The following is a 24,617-nucleotide window of genomic DNA, read 5'->3' on the forward strand; positions in this document are numbered from 1 at the left end:
TACACGAACTTTCTTACGCTTTTGAGACGTCAGATAATGTGTCTATGAAGGCGATAATACATTGCCGAAACTACATTAATATTTATTAAAAGTTGTGGTTTGATCACATTTAACTTTTAATGCTTTTGAAACTTACATGTTTGCACTGTGTTATTAGGATTTTAATAACGGATCGTGTAAGAAACTTGTGTCATCCCTTTAAATCCAAACAAAGAAATTGCATTAGTAGAATAATTTTGATTTCCACATATGTTGAATATAATAATGTCCCACGTTTATGGTCCGAGACTAAGGGAGATTGTGATGAACGAAATGGTGAAATCAAGAAAACGAGAGGAGAACCCCGAGAAAACCCATACACAACGTGTTTGTCTAAAACAAAGCGTAACTGACGCGACCTGGGTTCGAACTAGGGAACCCACGTACCAACTGAGCCACCGCGGCTCTTGAATCTTTTATACAACTGGGTTAAAGAATTCCATTACTTAACTCTTCTAGTAGTAATATCTTCTAAATGAACTTTCCGACACATACCTCAAAAATAACTCGTAGCCTTTTTTTTTTTTTTTTTTTTTTTTTTTTTATTAATCAGTTGAAACATGTAATAAGTATGTAAAATAGATTTAAATTAAGAATATTGGTTCCTCACCGGAAATCGTATCCAAGACCACCATGTAACAAAAGGAGGGCGTAGTAACCTTTGGGTGTTCGAAAACTCAAAGAAAAACAGGAGATATTATTAATAAGATCATATTCAATTACAAGGGAAATGTCACAGAATACAAAAATAAAATAATGTATGGTTTCCAATACGATTGGGTACACTTTCTTTTACTAGAACTGTCCTTCTCGAAACTTCCAAATAGCTTATCAATAAATTTTAAGAGTTGGAAACAGATCTAAAGAACTCCTCTGTTTCTCACAAATTGACAAATACAGTGATACCTTGGAATATGAACTTAATTCGCTCCGGAACCCTATTTGAATTTCAAATCATTAGAATTCCAGAACATTTTTTCCTTTAAAATATTAGTTACTGGATTAATCGGTTCCTGGGTCCCATGAACTCAAATTTTCAAAATGACTTTACCAGCAAATACATTTGACTTGAAGGTAAAATATTAAATACTAATAATACCTCCGTAAAAACGAACTTTTTAGGACCCATGGCGAATACACTAAGTTGTTATACAAATAAAAAGAATAATTCAAAACAAATACAAAAGCATAAAATTGCACCGAAAATCACAGGAAATGCTTTTACTACAGCTTCCAACAACGAACTGAAAGACAAAGCGTACGGGTGGCCCAAGAGCAGGAGAAATGGAAGCAGTGTACGTGTTTAGAGGCGAAGTTTGCTCGAATTTTTCGATCGTATTTCAAGTTGTTCGAGTTCTAGAGCGTTCAGATTGTAAGGGCATCCAACTTCTTCAATAGAATTACACCTATTCTTAAGACTAGTGCAATGAACCTCGAGATGTTTGTAAGTCCCACTTTCTCTTTCACATATTTTTGATTAAAAATACTATGGAACAAAATTGTCACTGTTTATGTTAAGGTAAGTTTAGCGTGAGAAATGATTGGCAAATATCTCTTAACCACGATTATCTCAAAATATTGACATTCTTTTGTAACTAGAAGGCTATAAAGTAAAATAGAAGTACTTTTCTTTTAATTTAGTCGTTGGAGCAACGTTTAATTTTATATGTAAGTTATATGAGTGAGTATTTTACGTATGAGAAACGATAGCAAACACTAGAGCAAAAGAGGGTAGGAAAATGTAAGGACCAAGTATTGGCATTGTATTCGGAATTATAGATCTACAAAACGTATGCTTGGGAAACTATCGACAACGCTATTTATATTCTTGTTTGACTGCTACTACAGCTCTTTCTCCTCTCCGTGTAGTTTACTAAGAAGGCGAGCAGCAAACAGTGGCGTCACAGAAGATTCAGTTGGAAATGGCTGGTCCATAACTGGAACAGTTACTGTATCTTGTGTTTTCACGATGAAGTAAACATGGAAGTTGAATCGTACCGAGCCTTGCCACATCATACAGTGCTTAACTATATAATATACTTATTACTATTGAATTTTTATCGATCGCTGTAACTGAGGAGCCTGATCACGCACGCTGTAATTTTCGTGAATGTAAAGTAATCAATGACACGAAACTCATTGCGGTTTTTGTGTTCGAGCTTTTATTAGGCATTATGTAAGCCTGTTACGAATATAGATTCATATAATCTAAAATATCCAGATTAAATGCTTTTTCGTTTGAGTTAGAGTTGAAGAACATATTTAAACATATCCAAATGCTTGAGATGTAAATAGCTCTGGTCTTATATTAAGGCATCATACTTGATAAAAAGGTAGAGTTTTCGATTTCAAAATAATATATTTGTATAAGTTTAATTACATGGTCTTTGTTTTGTACTTCACAGTTAATCTTTGTGGATCGTCATTCCATTACCACTGTTACCAAAGAAGTCATTTCAATATTCTGGAGTGTACGAAAAAGTGATCCACTGAATAACAGTTATACTTCCATGACACAATGAACATTTGTACAACTTTCACACCACTTCTATTGAGCATAATAAGTTTTATTTTTTTTTATTTTTTCCTTTTCCCGTTTTCCTATGTAAGTGCTGAGTCCCAGACCAGCAACCGATTCCCTTTTTTAGGATATTAAATCAACTTAGAAAACAGCGCAACGACAATCGGTTCACTTCAACCTGGGGGGTAAATCCCCATAATTTCACATTCACTGACATTATACATCCAAAATACTAAGCATTTCTAATCGTGATCTACAAAACATTACGACAGCTATATTCGTGTAGTTACTACACTTACACACATGCATGACTTACTTTTTTTTTTATTTTTTTGAAATTGTAAAGTGTTCTCAAACGTGTTTACAATTGTGCACAAACAACTTCGGTCTTTTCTTATGATTGAATACAAAAGAATGAAACGGGGGAAAAGTACGAAATACTTTTTAAAAAGAAAGTGGTCATATATGAACATTCCCAATGGGAGTAGCGCAAACTTTATTTACAAAACAGTACCTTACCAATACCACCGTTCATTGGTACTTAGTTTTATATCCAGTCTTTACATTTGTACTTACGAAACATATTTTCAATGGAAGATTTTAAACTTCATCCTACTAAATTTATACAAATATTAGTCAGGAGTGTTGAAATTAGGAACGTTTTAGTACATAGGACAATAGGAAGTGCAGGACTAGATCTGATCACTATTATTTTTTAGTCTTATGGGTCACTCATACACCGAATATTAGCGCTCTACTAGTGATGAAGTATTTCGTTAATAGGTAGTTAAGATCTTCAAATATATATTATGTAGCAATTTAGAAAGCATTCTGGCTTACAAAGTCGCTGACTTGAACCAACAGGTTTCTCAGGGTTAACAGAAATACTTCGAAAATAATAATCTAACTACTTAATGTTAAACGTAGACGAGTAGATTGAAAATTCTTATATTTCGTAATAATGTGTGTCATTTCATAAACTGAAGTAACTAGTATAACTGGGTTGTAATCTGCAGTCACTAAAATTATCTTATGAGGATTTGTTTACGTAATTCAATATAAAGACTGGATAAAAACTCTACGTAGTGAAACATGAAATTAGCACCACCTACTTCTGAAATAGTTTGGCTAGTGCTAATCTATAAATACACTTGCCACATAACTGAACTTGGAGAACGTTTAACTTTTCTCCATTCACTATTGATGTTCACTTATAATCACGTTTTCTCTTACACCTGTTTATTGCTTCCTCAACTCATTCATTCAGATGATTAACCCCAGCACTTTTTAATAATTGTTTCTTTTTTTATGTTGTGTTTTTATTCACTGATACTGGGTGATACCGTGTGTCAGTCTTGTCCATTGCGACTAAAAGGCCAATGTGACCTCACAGACCCCGTTCCTACGCGACCCTTGTACCCGTTAGCTCCACTGCTGTATGACCTCTCCCGGAATGTAGGTGACGATGACGAAGAGGCGCAGGAGCTTAGACTTGTCGAAGGAGTCAGCCCGAAGATTTCCTGCACTGTAGGTCTGTGGTAGTCGGATGAAACAGATTCTGAAAAAATAAAATAAATAAAATTAAAAATTTTACAAAAATAGTATTTTAACACACAATTTCAGTGTGTAACACTACCGATATCACATATACCGGTACACATTGAAATATTAAATTGATTTTAAGAAAGGAAACAAAATCAGTCTTTAAAAACAAACACTACAACAGCTAATTTTGTTATTGGGAAGTGTCTCGATATTGCTATTTGCTTTATCAAGTGATGGATACAAAACAAAAAGGGTATGATGGTATTCTTTATAATGGTAAAATGAGAATATGACATTTTATTACTTTTAAGAAAGATTTAAATGTGCCACATCGGAAAGTGAAACAAGATCTATGTAACTCTGTCGTATTAGCATTCTCAAATTTATAGTTGGAACAAAGGAATCCCAAAGAGGAATGGAAAATTTGGAAACAATCTCACACACAATCCTATGAGTATTGGGTTTCTGGCATTTCTTCGCCTAGAGTAGCTGGATGTTTCAAGGGACCAGTTTTGGTTTGTATTTAATATCCTTTTTCAGTACTGAGACAATATAAAACGTGGACCTACAGTCTAACGTACAATCCAAACCACCACAATATGTTCTAAAACTAGCGAAGAGGGCAAGATAGACCAGTTTTGATGATAGGGATGTGAAGGAAGAAGATTTCGGTAAACGGTTTTAGGCCAAGCGGGAAGTTTTCGGCTTCAGGTGAGGTGGTAAATATGGAGGATTCGTTAGTTTCTGTAGGGAATGAAAGTTGAGATGTTGAGTAAGAACCTCCGAAATAAAGGACTTGCTGTCGTGTTATTTCTTTCATGAGGGTTCTGTAAGCTACTGAGAGACGATACGGTTCCCAAATGGCCAAGGAATAGGGTAGGAAACGTTTGATGTGGTGAGGTGGGAGCTCTTGAAGTGAAGGCCATGAGAACAAAGCCGGAAATGGTACCCTAATAGTTAGGCATTCGGCAGTCAATCCCAGACGAACAGAACTGTAGAAAGTCGCATTCTCTTGCACCAATAGCCATAAATGGATAGTGCAAAAACAGATTACAAGTACGAAATCAATAGATGAAGAGAAAAGACAAAAATAACAGTAAGAAAAGAGTTGAAGCTGTGCATAAAAATTAATGGGCATCTCGGGATTAACGTACACATCAAGCCTACGAACAGTACCAATACCTCCACTTCAAAAGCTCCCACACTCAAATCAAACTTCTACCCTATGACTTGGGTCATTCTGGAAACCTGTGTATGTTCCACCCAATCATACCTCAGGATCTTCTCGTCACCGTTCTCTAACTGGAAATACCCCATAATTCGAATCAGTGAACAACTCAGTCGTGCAAAAACTCCACTGAAACTTATTCCTGTTGGGGCAGAAAATGCATGTGAAAAATACACATGCCAAGGTTAACTGATGTCAGTTTCTAGTCTATGACTGTGAATATCATGATAGTTTTGTAGTAAAAAGATTTTACAATGAAGACTGTAGTAAGTTAGTATATCGAAAGGACATTGCAATACTAATAGTAAGATTAATTAAGAATTGTATAGATTACTCCTATTTTATCCACAGAATGGGTCCCAGTAAAGGCGCCTAGATCGAAGTGACTGTGTCTTTGTAATTATTACAAATTAAGATAGCTGTGTTTACGAAACACGTGCTCGTTCTCTAGTATGTATATAGATATAGAAAACTTCACTCTTCTACTTTCCGTAACAGCTACTCCTGCTCCAATGCAAACTCTCATAAACGACACACACTTTACGTTCCCTACATTTGCTATCCCAGGCCCATAGCCAGAAAAGTAAGACAAGAGGATCCAGAGATAATTTTGGGAGAAGGCTAACTTGAGTTCCCTTTATTCTTGACTGGTTATTTTTTGAACATATCTAAGTAAACCACCAAACGTTTGGGAAGGAGCTGAAGTTCGTCGCAGGAACTGAACCACCTGTAGCTACGGCTCCGTCTACTAATAAATCTTGCTTATAACATACCAACCACCTCACCTGAAACAGAAATTTTCCCGGAGTCTCCAGTCTCGAAATCTTTTACTGAAGACCCCCAAACATCCATACCGTCATTACAAAAGAATGGTCCCTTCTAAAACGTAATACTTCCACCGAGAAACAAACAAAAGTAAAACTTATCCTATATTCGGTACCAGATCGACCATTTGTCCTATATTCCGTACCAGTTCGACCGTACCATACATTATCATAAAGATAACACAAGCTTTTTATCATTTCAGTAATTGCCATTGTTGTAATTTCAGTTATATCCTTACAAATGTACCCACTGTCTGGCATACTTTTTCCTATTTGTATCAACAATCACTGGTGTAGTTTGTTACACGAAGTGTGCTGAAAAATATTGCCGACCATACGAAAAAAAAATATTAAAATTCCGTTTACCTATTAATGGCGTCTCATCATAGAGAGACCCCTGGCGACTCTGCCGACTGAAGGAATGCCTCGTGCTCCCTGGTGACTGAATTTCCATTATTTTCTCCGCAGCTTGCTGCCACCTACAAACACAAAATTTCAATTAGTTACCAGTCAGTACTGTTTAAAGAAATCCGGTATTGTTAATCTTTGCGAAAATGTTTGGCATTTAAATTTCTGCTAAGTTGATAAATATGGTTGCAAAAATTACCCTTCCATTACATCTGGAGAAGTTAAAAAGTGAACAACTGAATTCTGCAACTGATACACATTCATGTTTTCTGTCTTCTATTTTTAGATTCTTTTCCCTCTCTTTTAGCTACAAGGAAAGGCACTTGTTAACCACATGCGTAATTAGATATTGTTTGATGACTGACTTAAGTAAAGAATGTCGTTTATGCGGAGCTACTGGTAAGTTAGTGGTAATTAAGTTTCTGGTTTCTAACTTTCACACTTTTCTGGGTAATGATTCGTATAAATCACATCAGTGTTCATTCTTCTATTCACTATTCAAACTCAGCACAGAAATACATGATATTCTTTTGAAAATCTTCTGCTTCTCATTAGGTCTAATGGAGTTAAACTTCCGCTAGAATTTTTTCTGAAATTACCACTATGAACTCTTGAACTTACCATATCACATCTAGGAAGTATTTGACGGCGATAGCGAAAAGAGAAGGAAATTTCATAACATATTTGTTTCATTAGAGAAGTGATGAAGACAGTGGAACCGAATACAATGTTCTGAGGAAATAGTTTAAGTAAAATTATGAAATGAAATTATCTATATATTTATTAAAAGAATATACCTAGTTTAAAATACAATAGTGCATTGGAAATCCAAACGTTCAGAATTATATACATACAACTGGGAAATCGGAAGAGAAGAATGAAGAATATAGCGAAATTACAAGATGACAGTATAAAAATAGTGTTATTTACATGAAAAAAGAAAAACAGTTTAAATTATTCAATGGAATTTTCCTCAATTTACAACTTCAACCTGCTACGGAAAATCGAAGAGAAGTTCCCTGGATTGTTTAAACTGAATGAATTAGTATTAGAAATGAAGAAACTGAATGAAGAAATTGAAGTAGAAAAGACAAATAGATAAGAGAATAGCAAAGTAGAGGGACAAAAAGGCGTATCTTGGAAAGCACAAAAGAAAAATCAAGGCTTTTAAAGAGCCAAAGGATGATATAGTAGGTTATACTGTAGTAGTACTTACCAACTTTTGTTTTTTAACTGAAGATACTTTATTGGATACACATGCGATACATTTAGGTTACGTTAGAATTGAACATTGTTGCTGCCGTTGTAAGTGTTGAGTTGTACACTCTAACTCAAAACTGTTATAAACTTGGTTATTAAAGGCTTTACGGAAAAATAAAATGTGTTGTATGAAGTCTACACTTACAACTATTCTGGATAATATAAAATTTACTTTTAAATTCTAAAATTTTGCGACACCGGTTGGGAAGGTCTGTCTTACAGGATAGTGAAATGAAATGTATAGGGAAGGCAAAGTAGGAACGAATAAAGCAATGTAAGGATGATGTGAGGCTAAAGAGAGAAGAAAGAAGTGTGATTTTACAAACATATTAGAGAGAAAATATAAATATTATTAATATTTTAGCGAAAGTACCTAGGTACATAAAGGATTTTAATACGACAAGAAAAAAGGCTAAGAGCATAAGAAACTAGAAAAATGTACTGAAAAACGAAGTGTAGAAAGAACGGTTAGTAAAATAGAAAAAGAAAGAAAAGAGCACGAGAGTATAGGATATAATAATTACTAAACATCTGGTATTTAAGCACAGTTGGAATATTATTATTACGCAGTTATTTATAGCTTGAAAGTATAGAAACTGACACCCGTCACACTAAATTTTAAATGTAACTTTTATTTTGTTGTTACCTTCCCTTAAAATAGAATCGTATTCCTAAATATGGATTGATTTAAAATAAAAAAAAATGTGTGTAGTTCTTTCAATTTCAGATCATGCAAACGGGTGCCCATCAACCTTCACAGATTTTGGTGCGTATCGTATATGTAAGTCCTTAAAAGTACGAACAGAGAGGGGTGTTAAGATGGGGAGAAGAATCAGTCCCTGACGGGTTTACAACCACATTTAAATTGTTTTTCGGTAATATAAACATTAGAAGAGAGAGAAAAGTGGGGTAAGTTTTGGTTGGAAAGTATAATGGTGGTATTTTAGAGAACTGTTTTATTATAGATATTAAAAGGAAAACTGCCTATTTCACATTTTGAAATAATAACAAGCGCTATTTTGAAAATTTATTGCGGTAAAACCTGTTTTATTTATGTTTAAATTTTCAGAATATGTCTTTTAAGAGGTCCTTCAAAGCAAAGTATAAGAATCGGTAATATTTTTGTTATTTTATTACGAAAGCACTTGAAAATAAGCTATTAAATTACATTTGTATGTCCCTGATAATGTACCTAACACGAAGTTAGATAAACACTTCAAACTGATGACATATGAGAATCAAAAAGATGTTTGTCATCTTTAGGAGTGCGTTGACTGTCCTGGCGTCGAGCGTTTGGACGTGACTTCTCTTGGTTGTTACTTCTCCAATTTGGGTAAAGTGAGACCTTGTAAAAAAAAACTGTTAGTAAAGAGGTTTTCATCGATGTGTTAAGAAAATATGTCAGTAATGGAGTACCCCATAAATACATATGTAATATTCAACATAATGTCGTTGCAACAGTAAAGAAGAATGTGCAGGAGACGAGAACTTACTTAACGCTACACTTTCATTTTACAGAAAATTGGGCACCTCAGATTCAAAGCGAAATCTTGTCCACCAAATTTCCATGATTAGGTTTTAAATGTAAAAAAAAAAAAAAAAAGTAATTTTAAATCTACTGATGGAAGATTTACAATATGTACTGATGGAAGATTCAAGGAACTGAATTGCACGCAAATATTTCGGACTTTGTGACTTCATTGCAATTGGTGATTTTATTGCGCATATTATATATAGAGACTTGAAGTAGTAAATAAGTTTTGGCTCTTTCTTATGAAAACAATTATTGTCTTCTTAGTTTTATGTATCCGCACGGACCCTGCAATGCACTGAGGTGATCAGATAAAGAAGACATTTCTTGTATGCCTTTAGACAATATTCTCTGTCAAGTATCTGTACCACTACCACTTACCCACTCTGCTAGATTTTGTAACTTTACAAGTTGAATATTACAAAGGTTACATTGTTATACACAAAGAAAACTGATGATAAGGTTAGAAACAGTTTGTTTTCTCGCTACTCGTATTAAAAATGTAAGCTTTAGTGTACTTTTCTTCTGGCAAAACTTTTTAAATGTAAACAAAATATTAGTCAAGTAGTGAACATAAGCTTGAACTGAACGCACTCTCAATTTCCTTTGTATAAAAACTTTTCCTTTTAATGTAAATAATCAAACCGTTCTCCAAAATCTGCACGACCATTATATCTTCCAATCAGAATTTGCCTCATTTTCTATCTCTGCTACTGTTGTTTGTTAGCGAGAAACAATTTATGCGTGGTTGTATACCATCAGGGGCTGATTCTTCTTCTTCTTCTTGTACCAAACCTTTCAGCGTCTACTTTTCGAAACTATTTTGGGATTACTCATATATGAATGGGAAGACTAACGTATGTTATGCGGACCAAAATCGGTGATGGTGACTGATACATTTCTACAATTTGAAATAAGAATAATCGTATGCAATATTATTATGTGCTTTTGTTAACATTATAAAACCTCAACAAATTGAGGAAGAGGCATGGTTCGTGTTGCATTGTATTTCCTGTCACGGACTAGGTATATGTAAATTAAAATGTGTCTGATGAAGACGTTATTGTAATATCGAAACTTTTATATAGTTTCATATTATACTTCTTTAACTGTACTGTAGTGCTTTTCTGGAGTTCTATTTATTTGAATAACAATTCACATGAATTTGGTTTGAATTTTCAAGATCATTCTATTTTTAAAATATATAACCAAAGGAAACAAACGCATGTAAGATGCTACAAAAATATACCGTAAAGTATAAAAATATTTGCTACTAAATTCAATTTAGGAAGAACTTTTTCAGTTTTAATGAACACATTTTATTTGCTGCGAGATGCGCTTATCTTCACCATGAATTATAAAGAAGTGTTTTTTTTTTCTTTCTTCCTTTCTTGTATGCTAATTTGTTTCATAAGTTATTGTATCAAATTATTATTAAATGAAACTGTACTGGGTTGCTCCGAAACACAAATATGTGTAATCATGTCCGTGGGCGTTCGAGGATTTTTTGCAGGAGGGGCAAAGTTTATAGATTTATTTTTAAATATCTCTGGCCTTTTGGCATATAAGGCTCAGATTGGGATGAGAAGGAAAAGAACGTGGAAAAGAGTCGCATGAGGGTTGATTTTTATGGTGCAATCCCGGTATTCATAGCACAGTTCTCAGAGAAACGACAGTTGCTTTTATATTTTGCTTATCACATAGTATTTTCACAACAGAACTTAGAAATCTAAAGAAATAAAGAAAATATAGGAGAATTGAATGCAATATTGCTTGTGCCCGGAAACTTAACTGTAAATTATAAATTTATTTGAATTCTGGGGAGAGGACGTCCATGATCATATTATTAAAAAGGCATCTAAAGTTTTCTTAGTTAAAATCAACTTCCTTTCTCCCATTTAAAAAACTATATAGAACATAAATTACCTGAGGTGATCCTTGACATGTTGAACTAACTGTCGTATCCACTTTTGTTGTTCGTCGCTTGTGGTGGTCCGAATAATTGTTAGGTCCTCTTTACCTTCGCAGAGATTAGAAATAGTTATTTGTTTTGATATTGCGTCTCCCGGCCTAATCACAGTGTCCTGCGAATAAATGAAAGAAAGAATAATAGTTCAGAAGCGATACATCACCTAATCAATAGTAGCTGTCTTTATATGATGTAAATACAATTCCCTTGTACTAGCTGGTAAGTATATAACATCCTATTACATTAAATAATTTCATGATTGAAAGAAATGAATACATTACTTTCAAAAGATTGCATTTACTAGTAATAAATTAACTCAACAAATCCCCAATATATCACGGATGTCACATACGTATGTATACTCATGTCCAAAATTATTGTCGCATGTCTATAAATATGTTGTAGGAATATAATTTGATAACAACTTTGCCCGGTACTTCTTATAATGTTAGTATGTGTATAATCGGCAAAGACATGTTTGTGGAAAATATCATGTCAAAAGAGCAGTAAATAAGAACAACAGAACGAAAATAAAACTTTCTTGTCCCTTTAGCAACATTTTGTTTTACTCATTCTAATTTTCGTACTTATAATTCTTTTCCTATGAAATTTACCACAAATATACATTTCCCGATTATACACACAGTATCAGTATTAAAAGTACCCTCCAAAATCATTATCAAATTATATTCTTACAAGAAGACAGTTATACATATGAGACAATGATTTTGGACATGAGTGTACATTGGTAAGGGTAGTTTTATATGAGGATCATTAACTGCGAGCGCACCTTGCCAGGCAGCTGTACGTATCAAAACTGTACGTATTTTTTTAAACTTACTTTTGAGCGACGAAAGAAAAGAAGAAAGCATGGTGATCGTGAAAAAATCAAATTCAATATTTCGCCGGATTTACACGTTTGATGGCCCATACACACCGAAAAACTTATTTCTCGACATTTGTCCATCTGTTTGTCAAGATGACAAACTTAAGAGGCCATACCGTTCACCAAATTTTAAAATTCATGTTTTTACATGATTCTCCAGTTTCTTTCTTTCTTTTCTTTTCCTTCGAATTTTCTCTCACAACCAGAGAGAGAGAGAGAGAGAGAGAGAAAGAGAGAGAGAGAGAGAGAGAGAGATTACGAGATATTCAATTGATTACATTTTTCGAAATACAGATATAGTTGCAAATACGCTAAAACCACTCACCGTTTCCATTATTAATTTTCCTTCTAGCACAAACGACGCAATGCTTAAACCCGGATTTCTTCCAGAATGGAGAGGTCAACACAGAAAGTAACATGTTCAAATAGCTTTACCTAATCACTAAAGTAAATGCTTAGTATCTATTTGTACACCTTCTCTTTCAAGCAATACCCATATTATGACGAGGAAAATTAGTAACATATTGTGTGAACGTACCCTATCGACTACTATGGATCTAACGGGATCATGCCCTTGATCGTAGTGATCTCGCTTCTCCCACATATCAAGCCTGAATGCCTGCAGTTGTCCCCACATACTCGTCCAATGGGCAGGAATATGTCCATCATCCGTTGCTTCTTGGAGGAGAAACAAATCTCCAGAGCAGCTTTCCTGAGATACACAATCAGGCTGGGCAGCAAGGCGGCAACAGAAATGGCCGAACAACGGTAACTGATGGCTTCGATTTTCTGAAAGACAAAGCAAAGGCAAATCAATATAGTTCTGTTACGTCTATAAATTTGACGTGGATTTTGTAAGCCTAACGATATTTAAACACCATCAAATATATACCGGGTATTTCAGATAAACATCCAGTACTCATAAATCACAAACGGTTGGAAATAAAAAGATAGAACCAAAAGAGAGATAAGAAAATGTTAGAGAGCTCATCGAATTGAGTACTCTGCTTGTCCCACACCCTGAAAATTTTAAACAGCAAGATATGTAATATTTTTCATAATTGAAAAGATCATGGAAAAACAATCAATTTTTGCACGAAAAAGCTTTTCGTGCGAAGCACCACTTACAAAGCAGGTACCATTTAATTGTGAATCCTGCATAGTCAAATAAAACGTCCAAAATGTCAAAAGCCACATTGAACTGACTGGTCTGCTTGTTCCAGTTATCATAGCGTTTCACGGCATCATCCGAAAAGCATAAATTGTAAAGTTCATTGGCTTTGATACAGTAGATCATTTGAAAGGATCGTGCAGAAGAAAAGAAAACTATATATACACACAAAAGTTTTTTAGTGTGGGGTTCAGTTTACGAAATGGCTTCCATTTAACTGAGTTTTAACTGACTATGCAAGCATACCGAATTTAATGGTGGCTATTTCGTAAGTGGTGCCCTAAACGAAAAACTTTACCTTATAGAAATTGTTTTTCATGGTCCTCTCAAGTAAGTATCAAATCACATACCATGCCATTTAAAACTTTTTGGATGTTCCCTGAGAAGCCCCATGATATGGAGCCCTGTGGCTCAAACACAGCACTCCACTCAGTGCGCCTTCTGGCATTTTTCTATCTCACTTTTTGTTACATCCTTTCATCATCAATCGTTTATGATTTATAAGTACTGAACTTTTAATCCGAAATCAGATATAAGTCTACAATACTATTATCGAGTTACTGAAAGGTGGCCTCTGACAGATAGCTGCACATGTTGTAAACAAAACGAGAGGGAGGATTGTTCGCCAATCACAGCAGTATTCTTTCATGCTGTTGCTGGTAGTTGAGACGACTTGTTAAATGTCTTAAGTTTGTCGCCAGAGCTGCCGTCTTTGTTGCGGAGCTTCTGGCAACAGCGCTTCCAGTACTCCACGTGCTCTACCCAACTGTCAGAACCCACCTTTCCTTGCGCACACAGTATAATTGTAGTATACATTATCCTTTCTTTATTTATATATCATAATTCCTTTATTGCCATAAACAGACATTTACCAACGTAATGATTTCCCAACAGGATCAATTATTTTAGTAGCTAAATATGCTGTATCAAAGCTCGCTTTCAATCTCCGAGCTTTAGCAATATTAAATGGACAATACATAACGGGAAAATCATTATTATCTTAATAAAAGTACTCAGGTATTTAAAATCATTACTTAACATTAATTTGTAACAGTTCTGAAAATCATCACTACATCCTGAGCATGAACCAGGCAGCTAATTTAACTATTTCGTTTGAATTACTAAGTATAAAGGGGAAAAAAACTGAAGTGTACATTTTTAAAATTTTAAACATTAGGCCGAACAGCTTGTTTGTAAATGATAGTAGTATTTTTATATTTATACAGAAATGAACTTACCTAGACTTTCTACGTGCAAATCATGCGTTTTTATACTATCATGAACATCGTTCAAAGTCAGCCTCGCTGTGGCCATCAGTTCAAAATGTGGACCTCTGTAATTAAGAAATATTTTGTTATACTTTTGCGCAGTTAAAACAATTAATAAATAACAAATAAATTGTTTTTGTATTTGCTCAAATCTTAGAAGTTTCGTCATGTTTAAATATAATGATACAAGAGTCTGAACTCAATTCCTTGTGGATGCATATGTAGTTTTAATTCCGCGTTAAACTGAAGGTTCCAGTGCAAGATTATGCAAAGAAATGGATAACGATACAAAGTAATGAAATTGTAATTTGGATGGATCTGGAGAATGGGAAGACAGAGATTCACACTACTTATGCAGAGTTTGTGCGAGTCCTGAAAAAACTGGAATTTTATTTATTTTTTTTCCAAGTGTTATGGAATTTCTTTTCTATTTTCTCTGGAATTGTCCTGAAAAATTTTTAGAACTCTTTTCCTTGTTTCATATACAAAGTAAATACGTGGTTAACCACTGTAGAAAATGATTTGAAAGGTAGCTGTTATTTGCTGCGTTGTGGTTTGACCATTATTATTAAGCTATTCCTTTTGTTGCCTTACTCGTTTAAAATCCACCATCTAAGGTACTTCGAAATTTTATTATTATTATTATTATTATTATTATTATTATTATTATTATTATTATTATTATTATACAGTAAAGTGACACACTTTATTGCTGAAGTTGGCGACATTTCCATAGACTTCATGAGTTTTTTCTAATCAGCTTTCTTAACACTATCAGATCATAATTAGTATATATAGAAGGTGCCTATGATTACAAATACATATATATATAGTGCGTTCCGACTTTTATAAGACTATCAAAATTATGGGTCTTAGTGAGCGACTAATTCTATTATCATTCCGCTTTTCAGAGATATGTGTTTTGATCATATTACCCGGTGGTCCCTTAAGCGGAATCTAGTGTGCATTTGATTCACCTATGTTGTACACAATTTAGTTTAAACCACCATTAGGAGTTGTGGGAAAAAATTATACTGCCGTATATTACCTACTAGATATATGTATCTTTTTCCAAAATAAAGGTATGAAGATGTTAACATTAAAACAGGAATTGCACATCATGAAACTTCGTTACTTCCACAGTGTATTACAAACAAACGATCATTATTTTACGATAATCTAATTCGCAAATTCTACCTGTCCCATTTTCTTTCATTTCACTGCGAATTGCTAAAGAAAGAAATCCAGTCTTTGTTACATATTTTTGGAGAAGGTGCTAGCAGGGGTATCTTTATGACACACTCTCCATCCCACAGAACAGTTATCGTGTCCCCTCTCAAAAGTTAGATTCCAGTTACAAAATATTTTGACACGTCTTGTCTGAAAGAATTTTATTTTATAATACTTTGAAAATTTCGTATTGGCATTGAAAAATTATACAGAAATTTGGTTCAAAGAATGATTAACGGGACAGAAAATGACATTTTATTTGACCTAAAATACCATAAATATAGTTCGCAAATTGCTTCATCATTTTTAGTGTCAAAAGTAATTTTAGCATGAGAATAAACAATATTTTCTTTAAAACTCGTAAGACGCATCATTCTTAATATATCATTACAAATGTATAAATATTGATGGAAATTGACTAAATATGTACCTATAAATGTATAACAATAAATATTGCATTATAAGCACAAAGTCACTTTGGTATTCCATATTTAGATCAAGAGTTTGACGAAATTCCTGCTATCCACTGAATATTGACCCAATAAGTACGCTGATATGCAACCCTAAAATGCAATATGCTATGCATTTGCATTCTGAATATGCTTGAAATAAACCTCTGAAATATGCTTTGAAATAAACCTCTTTGCGAATTAAAATACATTACAATGAAAATACAGAAGCAAAAATACGAATAATCGTATTCCAAAATCCTTTCATTTGCGTGATTACCTACCTACACTTAATGCAGGACAGGAAGCTCCAATAAAATCGAAACTAGTGGGAATGGAAACTGAAAAAGGTTGGAATTACGCGTGGCTTGAAAAATAAATTTAATATTGGATCGTTGATCCAACTGCACTATGTTGATGATTCACCAATATGATATTCCATTGCGCAAGTGAAAGAAAATGCGTACAACTACAGAATGTAAGTTTGTTAGGCATCATTAGCAGAAACCACAGATAAGTTTCTAAGTTTGAAGTTAGCAATTGAAACAACATGCACTCCTGAAATCACCTTATAATTTTCATTTTAAATCTTTATAAAATCTCATTCTTTGAAATTCCCTTACTTTTCCCGGTTTGTCGCCACTCTGGCATGTCAAAATCAAAAGAACTCATCTTTATAGATCTGCAGAAACTAACGAACAAATTTGTGATTTTATTTCTTTGTTACTGGTAGTACATATGGGAAGCTGAATGTGTTATTACTAATTAGTTACTGTAATCATTTAATCAAGGAGTATGGTAAATGATTTCTACCTTATATGATAGGTCCTAATGCTATTTCCAATATTTTATTATATTTATTAATTGCTGAGTTAAATTTTATATACCTAGGTACTTCCTATAATTCTAGTTAAATATCAATGGCTTACTTTGCATATTATTTCAGAAGTGTCGACACTTACTAAAATCCAAAATGAACCCAAGAGAGGTAATCCTTGGAAACAAATCATATTTTCTGTTCTCTCTCTTTTACAACAAAGCCTCAATTCAAATAATAATAAAAAAAAAAAAAAAAAAAAACGAATAACATAATGTTAATTTCTTTTTCATAAATGTGAGAGTACTAAATTATAAGCTTTCTTCATACACAACATCGTAGAAGAATTAAAAAGAAGAAATCTAAAAGTTAGCATTAAGGAACACATCACGGATTCCAGACATAATGAAAACTGTTGTGCAAGTTGTTGGAACATTTATTTGAAAATTAAACACAAAATCAACAGTTAAAATCGTCGCAAATCCAAAACTGAATAGCAAAAATCAATTAAAGACTTGGTTCTTTAATTAAACAAATAATAACTCATTTTCACTATATTGATTCTATTTACCACCAATTATGTAAGTGCTTCGTCAAATCTAACACAGTGTTTTCATTGCTTCTGTAATCCTTGATAATTTCCTTAATCAGTACCTTAACATTCCTTTTTGTCATTTATATCGACCTATAGTGTAAGTTGCTTTTGGCCTGGCAATATTGACGTTAGGTAAGTTAAAGGTGGCGATATAATAGTTTATATCTTCAATAGTGTCAACAGAATATTTCATACACAAAATAAAAAGTTAGCTTCCTTTCTTTACTGATACTTAAAAAAGAACTCCCATTTTCCTTATAAACTGACATCACCGATGGTCGTAGCTAAATCCATCGATTCAGTTGTATCTCATTTGATAAAAGGAGCACATTTAAACACCCTCCTTAACATTATGTCTTTATTTACTTACAACTACGATGTTGTTGAAGATCACAATTGTAAATATGATATACATAACATCTTAGGCAGACAGAAAACAATGGAGGATGCAAGCAACCAAGAAAAGAGTTTTTAGGTAGTCTTTTTACTATCTTTGAAGACGCTTCTTAAATTCAACTCCCTTATGACAGCACGCATTTTCATTTCAAAACTGTATGTTTGAAACACTTGAATAAGCTCGAATAGTCTTTATACTGTCTTATTTATAATAAATAAAACTTACATTTTTCCTGTATGCAGCTCATCTTTCAACGTAGCTGCCAACTTCTTGCCAACCGTTCGGCTAATTGAACTATGAATAGTCTTCTTGATTTTCCGAGGCGTACTTGCCATTGTCAGATCATCTTGCAGAATGTGACTATAAACCTCCAGACGAAACTCAAAGTCAGCAGGGATGTTATTGCTGAAATACCCCAAAAAGAAAATCTTAACACTCATAGAAATAAAATTATCTAATTTATGAGGTTCCAATTTTTTAAAAGTAACAATTAAAAAGAAGAACAATTAAAGAGTTCAGTACATCTGAATACTAAATACAGAGAAACTTCCTAATGTCATCGGCAGGAAGTTTCTCGGGGAAAAATGCTCTAAAGAAAGAAGAAGGGAAAAAATAAATAAATTTAATTTACTTTCCATGAAATGTAAGATCTTTGATACTAAATCAGAAGCAACAGAAATACAAGCTGGAAGAATTAAAAATTTACGACTTACAAAATGTTATTAAATGTACTAATTGCTATAATAGCAAGTAAAAGATAAACACCATAGTTACCGCTATAAATCATAAAACAGCAGTACTTTCGAGGAACACAGTCCTCATCTTCACTTGACTTAAGTTTGAAAGAGATTAAAAAGGTAAAATCATGTGGAAGAATGAAAGGAAAAAATGGTTATTCGACGTAAACAAACTATTTCACGTTCATGTAGTGTTCTTGGATGTGAAATGGTTTGTTTACTTCGAATAACCATTTTTATCCTTTCACTTTTCCGTATGTTTTTACCTTTTTAACCTTTCCCGAACTTCAGTTAGCTAAAGATGAGGACCGTGTTCCTCAAAAGTGCTAAAGTTTTGTGACTTAACAGCAGTGAGTATGAAGCGTTATCTTTGCTTGCTATTGTGACTAATATCACTGCTCGCTATCTATACTACTAAACTAACAGCAATTTCGACAACCGTAAATACTGCAGAAATTTAAGTGGTCGTCTGTTAGATCATAAATACACATCATTATACGAAAATATCTATAGAAACAGTTATTAATTTTAACTGACCCACTTAACAGCAATAAAAATATATAAAATTAACGAAGTTTTTCCCCCTAAAATTCAACAAATTGGTGGGTATATAGGAGAAAAAAAAATCGTTCTAGGTTTTACTATGTACTACAATGAATATAAGAATACTGTAGGCAAACCATATGTACAAAATCATGAAATCACAACAACTACATTAATATGACAAATTGGCATTTCAAATTATAGTTGCTAACAATCTATTTTCTAAAACTTACAACACAAGTATATCAGGAAATGTGAGGTCAGTTAGTGATCGATCTACGGGACTGAGAAGAGCGGTGTCATAGATTTCTGTTCCAATTCTTGCGAGGCAAAACACAGCAAAGCGCCGGTAGTCTCCTTTGTTCTTAAAGTGATCCGAATCCCTCCAGATAAGAGGCATCCGAAGATCGGACAAACAAACTCTTGCTACTGATTGCTTCATGTTATACCTGGAAAGAAATGATAAGAATATAAACAACAATCCATTATTTAAAAATAAAGAAATAAATAATAATATGATAGATCTTGAATCCCCTCCTCGCTGGTATAGTGGATAGCGCGAGTCTTTGGTGCACGTGGTCCCGGATTCGATTCCCGGTGGGAGACGGCAAAAAAATTAAGTACAAAAAAATTCAAATTCACAATCATTCATTTTCATTAATCATTCCCGTCTTTTACTCTAAAGGGAATAACCGTGGGACATTAACCTAAGAAAAATTCATTTCCATAACTAAAAAGAATATCTTCAAAAATTCGTACTATCTACATTTGAAAAGTTAAAGGTTAATTGGCTGATTTGAAGTTCAGCGTCACGGTCAGCGCCGAGGCTGTATGAGACGTAGCTCTACAACTTAACATGGGATCCGAACCATATGAACGTCCACTGGGAATCGAAGCAGGGGTCAGCGCCAAATCTCGTGTGGTAACCAAATAGAGAGTTCTAACCATGGATGGATAAAAGTAAAATACAATGTTTATAAAAATCAATCGTATTTATCTTCTATGTACAAAGATATTACAAAAAACACGCACAACTCTAAAAATATTAATACAAATTATTTAAAATTAAAGTATTCGTGAGAGTTTTAGCTTATTATGTGGTTATCATATAGCAAATAGGGACTTATCCTGCTAAATACAACATCTGGTAACCTTAACTATACTAGTCCTATCTAGCAGCTTAAGATCGTATTTTATAAGGTTTGTCCTGATGTCCGTACTTATTATTAAAAATCTGTAAAATGTTCGTATTCTTTATCTACAAATGATATTTACATATTGTTATACTTCAACATAGCTTCAGAGTGTTTTAATGTGTGCCCAGGTGAGTTTTTGAATTGGAACTGCCTACACTGACTGCATCAATAGGCAGTTGAGTAGTGCAATTAGCAAAAGAACATCAGTAGTAATGTACATGTAAGGACTGAGTTATTTTAGTTTGTATTCAGTACTGTAGTGAATTGTTTTCATTTATAACAAAAAAAAAAGTGTAATATTATTTTGTCAATTTTGCTGGATAAATCTGGTTTTCATGGTTTCTTAAATCTGTTTTGGTTCTCGAACCCAGTTGTTGTCTTTGTCGTTCATTCAGTATGTGGTAATACTATGTGTAGCGTCATAATGAAAGGCTTGATGGGAGTATATTTTCGTTATCAGTTTCACCTTAAATAAGTGGCATGGTTTTTAGCCTATCCTTATTGGCCATAAATGGTATATTTGAGCGCCATAAAAATTAGTTTTTGTCGATTTCCTCGAAAATTACGAATGAAGATTTATCTCCCAAGCGTGGCACTTTGTTCAGCTCTATTAGATCTATCGATTGATACGTGTCTCAACTTCGGACATTTCTTTTTCATATATACTCATATTACTGTGAAGTTTCTTTTAATACTTTTGCTGAATTCCACAGCCTTCTTGAAGTAAGGATTGAGATTTTAAAGGATGTTAAGATTAAAGTAGAAAAAGCGGGTTTTAAATTCAGTCCTACTCTTGTTAGGCTGAGATTTTAAAATGCCATGACTGAGTTATCTTTATCTACTAGTTTTAAATACACCGCTCATAAATACTTTACATCCTTTGACAGTGCTGAACTTAAAACTATCAATCTTACATCCTTTAAAACTTCAATTCTTATTTCATGAACTAGGCCGTCGAAACACTGGCAGGATCTCATCACGGTGGGGATAGGGTATGGACCCAAATTCATATCGATTTAGGCTCCTTTGTTATATACATATTTTACTAAGGCAAATCCATATCTTACTGACGAGAGAGTTAAAAACCCGACTTCCCTCCCCCTTTGTGTACAGCACGGAGTCAAAAAATTGATAATATTTATAGTTAGAGAATGTCAGCTGAGCTCATTACGTATTTTGCCTCTATGCGTTTAACGAAGACATGCTGAAATAAAATGTATTTCAATGATTTTGCATGAAGTAAAAGACTTCCGCCAATAATCTAGATGTACTGTCATCCTAAAAATACTGATATAAATTCACGTCCTTTCCTTCCTCTTCCTTCCTTGTTTCAAAACTGAACCATGATGTCAAGTTCAACTTCATACCGGTACAAACAGATAGTATTAACTATCACAAATCATATTTTCTTCTAACAATAATAATAATAATAATGCAAAGTTTTTTTTAACTGATATACAACTGGGGAAAGTAACCTAAGATGCATCAGGTTAATTAAAATGCATATATATCATATCATTATAGAAACATCTATTTGTAAACACTGCATATTATCAAATCGTCTGATTAAGATCAATTGTGTTTCAAAAATTGCTCCGTGAACCTGTATTATTATTATTATTATTATTATTATTATTAAAAGGTTTTTCCTTTGGCCGTAAGGGATCATATGGTTTTTTAGCATGACGGAGATCTTGTAAATGACTATAGTCATGCACTTGATTTAAGTGTCACATACTTGCATTTTGCATTATTCAAACAAGCAAGTTATACATTAGAATGATACAACATTTGTCGACCTTTTATAATAACTCACAACAGTGTTTATTTACACTTTACTTTCGTGTCTATTGAGAATAGGTCACACGTTTAGGATTTTTTTTTTAAATACTCAAGGTGGAAACTAATATTTTAAGTAACCAATATTTTCCAAGACTACTTACTGTACTACTTACTTTTTTAAAAAACATCCTGAAACAAGCCGTATATTTGCCGTATTAAGTTTTTGCAAGATGCCATTTTGATTTATTCCATTTTACTTTGTACACTTATTTCTACACCATCTAAAATTCTCGTAGGTATTAGGGTATTTAAAGTAAAAACGCAGTTATCCTGCTTTACCTCTGTAGAAGTCCCCATATAAAGATTTCTTTGAATCTTCATTATTCCCTCTCTCCTCCCCGACAAACTCCAGCTGACACCAACGCTTCTGGAGTTACGAGATAGGAATTACCAGACGTTAAGAAGTAACAAACAAATGAGAACAGCTGTGGTTTCTGTTAACTACATATTACATAATCTTCTGCAAATAGATTTACTATACAGCTATTTATAGAGCACGTCTTGCCCCTTTTTCGTCTTCTCATGCTTTGCTTTAAGATCTACACTAACGTTTTTCTATTTTGATTGAGAACTTTTAGTTCAAAATAGCACATCACAAGCTATTAATAGTGACCACCCATAGCTGTTAAAGAGTTTATTACGATTCTTTCCTGTGAACGACATTCCAGTCTCCGTCACGTTTACGATTGAACTGCAGACGTTCAAACTTAAATGGAATCATTACATGAATGGTGGATCGTTAGCGCGCTTTATGCTATACTTTGTAGATCTTTAAAAAGTAGCTGAGCTGGAGTTTAACGTCCCTTTCAGTACCGAGGCTACATAAGAGCTACGTCTTAACGTGCGATCTGAACTACGTGAGCTCCCACTGGGAATCGAACCCGAGTCTTCTGCACATTTACAATATAGTCACAAGGAGATCTCTAAAAGAAAACTTCAGGGATTATATACTACTATGATATAAAAACTTTAATCTTCAGACTAATAATGACACAAAGCTAGGAAAGGCGAGAAAATAAAATTAAATAATAATAATAATAATAATAATAAAAACAAGTAGATACCAACGCAAACTTATTTCTCTTTTGAAATATATGAAACAGATCTCTCTCTCTCCCCCTTTCTTTCTTTTCTTTTATTTTAGTTTTTTTTTTTTTTTTTTGTTTTGTTTGAAATAACCACACAAATTGTCTAATCTAAAATGGATTTAAAAAAAAAAGTTCTCAATATACTCATTTTGGAGATGCTAGAACAGAATAAATGTCTTTCGAAGCATTTTAGAACAATGCGTTACCTGAAAGATGCCAAAATAATTTTGGCATAGGTTCGATATGTTTAATTTACATGCCTCTGTCCAGTTTTTCTTAATGAACAAAATTCGAAAACCGACAGTAAAATACCGTTCAAAGGGGCGCCCAGGAATATTACAATATTGTTGACAGACAGAAATTACTGACAGTATCATGTGCTTACAACTACTTTTTATAAACACCCGAGCTATACGGAAAGAACAGAATAGAACTTCAACTTATCATTTTAATAAGACATAAATAAATTTAAAAGTTACAGTATTTCGCATAATCATCCATGCTTCATTACATGTAGTGAAAAAAGACAACTAAGTAAAAATTGGAAAAAGTAACATTTAGCGATTGTATCTAAAGTTCAATCTCGTATTTTCGAACAACTTTTTACACTGGCTATACAACTGGTCAAGTCCTAAGAATTTTTAATAAAATCTGCAAAGCTTATCTGGCCGCGTATCTATGTAATTATACCATGTGTAGCTTCGTGTTTCTCAATACTTCTCAATCTGGTACGTTGGAATCTACAACAGTTTCTGTGGAAATAAGACGTCAAACTAAGTTTCATTGGATTTTCTAAGGTTTGCATTTACAAGTGACAATGTAGTAATGTAATAAGGTCTCAAATAGGAAAGACAAGCCTTTGCTTGGTATAATTCCATTTTTAAATGGGAATGCAGAACTTTTCCATGAAATGGGAAGGGTAGGTGGGTAGATAAATACAACCGAACAACGATGTTTGGAAACCACCCTCCTAGTTATTTTTCAAGTATTTGCCATAAACATATATTACACAGTATATATCATATGTACAGATTTCCCGTACTACAAAAATATCTGATTCTTGTTACTTGGAA

At 33.5% G+C, this 24,617-nt stretch overlaps 1 protein-coding gene across 1 annotated transcript in view; it reads right to left on the minus strand.

The window, feature by feature from the left end:
* Window positions 1-347: 347 nt before the first annotated feature.
* The window catches only part of LOC145677650 (rhotekin-like), a 35,802-nt gene continuing 11,532 nt past the window's right edge, over window positions 348-24,617 (minus strand). The window contains exons 3-9 of the mRNA XM_081748083.1: window positions 19,652-19,867; window positions 18,364-18,543; window positions 14,621-14,715; window positions 12,750-13,000; window positions 11,283-11,440; window positions 6,524-6,636; window positions 348-4,118 (exon numbers count right to left, since the gene is read on the minus strand). Coding sequence (XP_081604209.1) covers window positions 3,910-4,118; window positions 6,524-6,636; window positions 11,283-11,440; window positions 12,750-13,000; window positions 14,621-14,715; window positions 18,364-18,543; window positions 19,652-19,867 — 1,222 coding nt within the window. The 3' untranslated portion in view covers window positions 348-3,909. The remainder of the gene's footprint in view (window positions 4,119-6,523; window positions 6,637-11,282; window positions 11,441-12,749; window positions 13,001-14,620; window positions 14,716-18,363; window positions 18,544-19,651; window positions 19,868-24,617) is intronic.

This window comes from Thermobia domestica, unplaced genomic scaffold, assembly GCF_964235325.1.
Source record: "Thermobia domestica unplaced genomic scaffold, izTheDome1.hap1.1 HAP1_SCAFFOLD_1157, whole genome shotgun sequence".
Lineage (NCBI taxonomy): Eukaryota > Metazoa > Arthropoda > Insecta > Zygentoma > Lepismatidae > Thermobia > Thermobia domestica.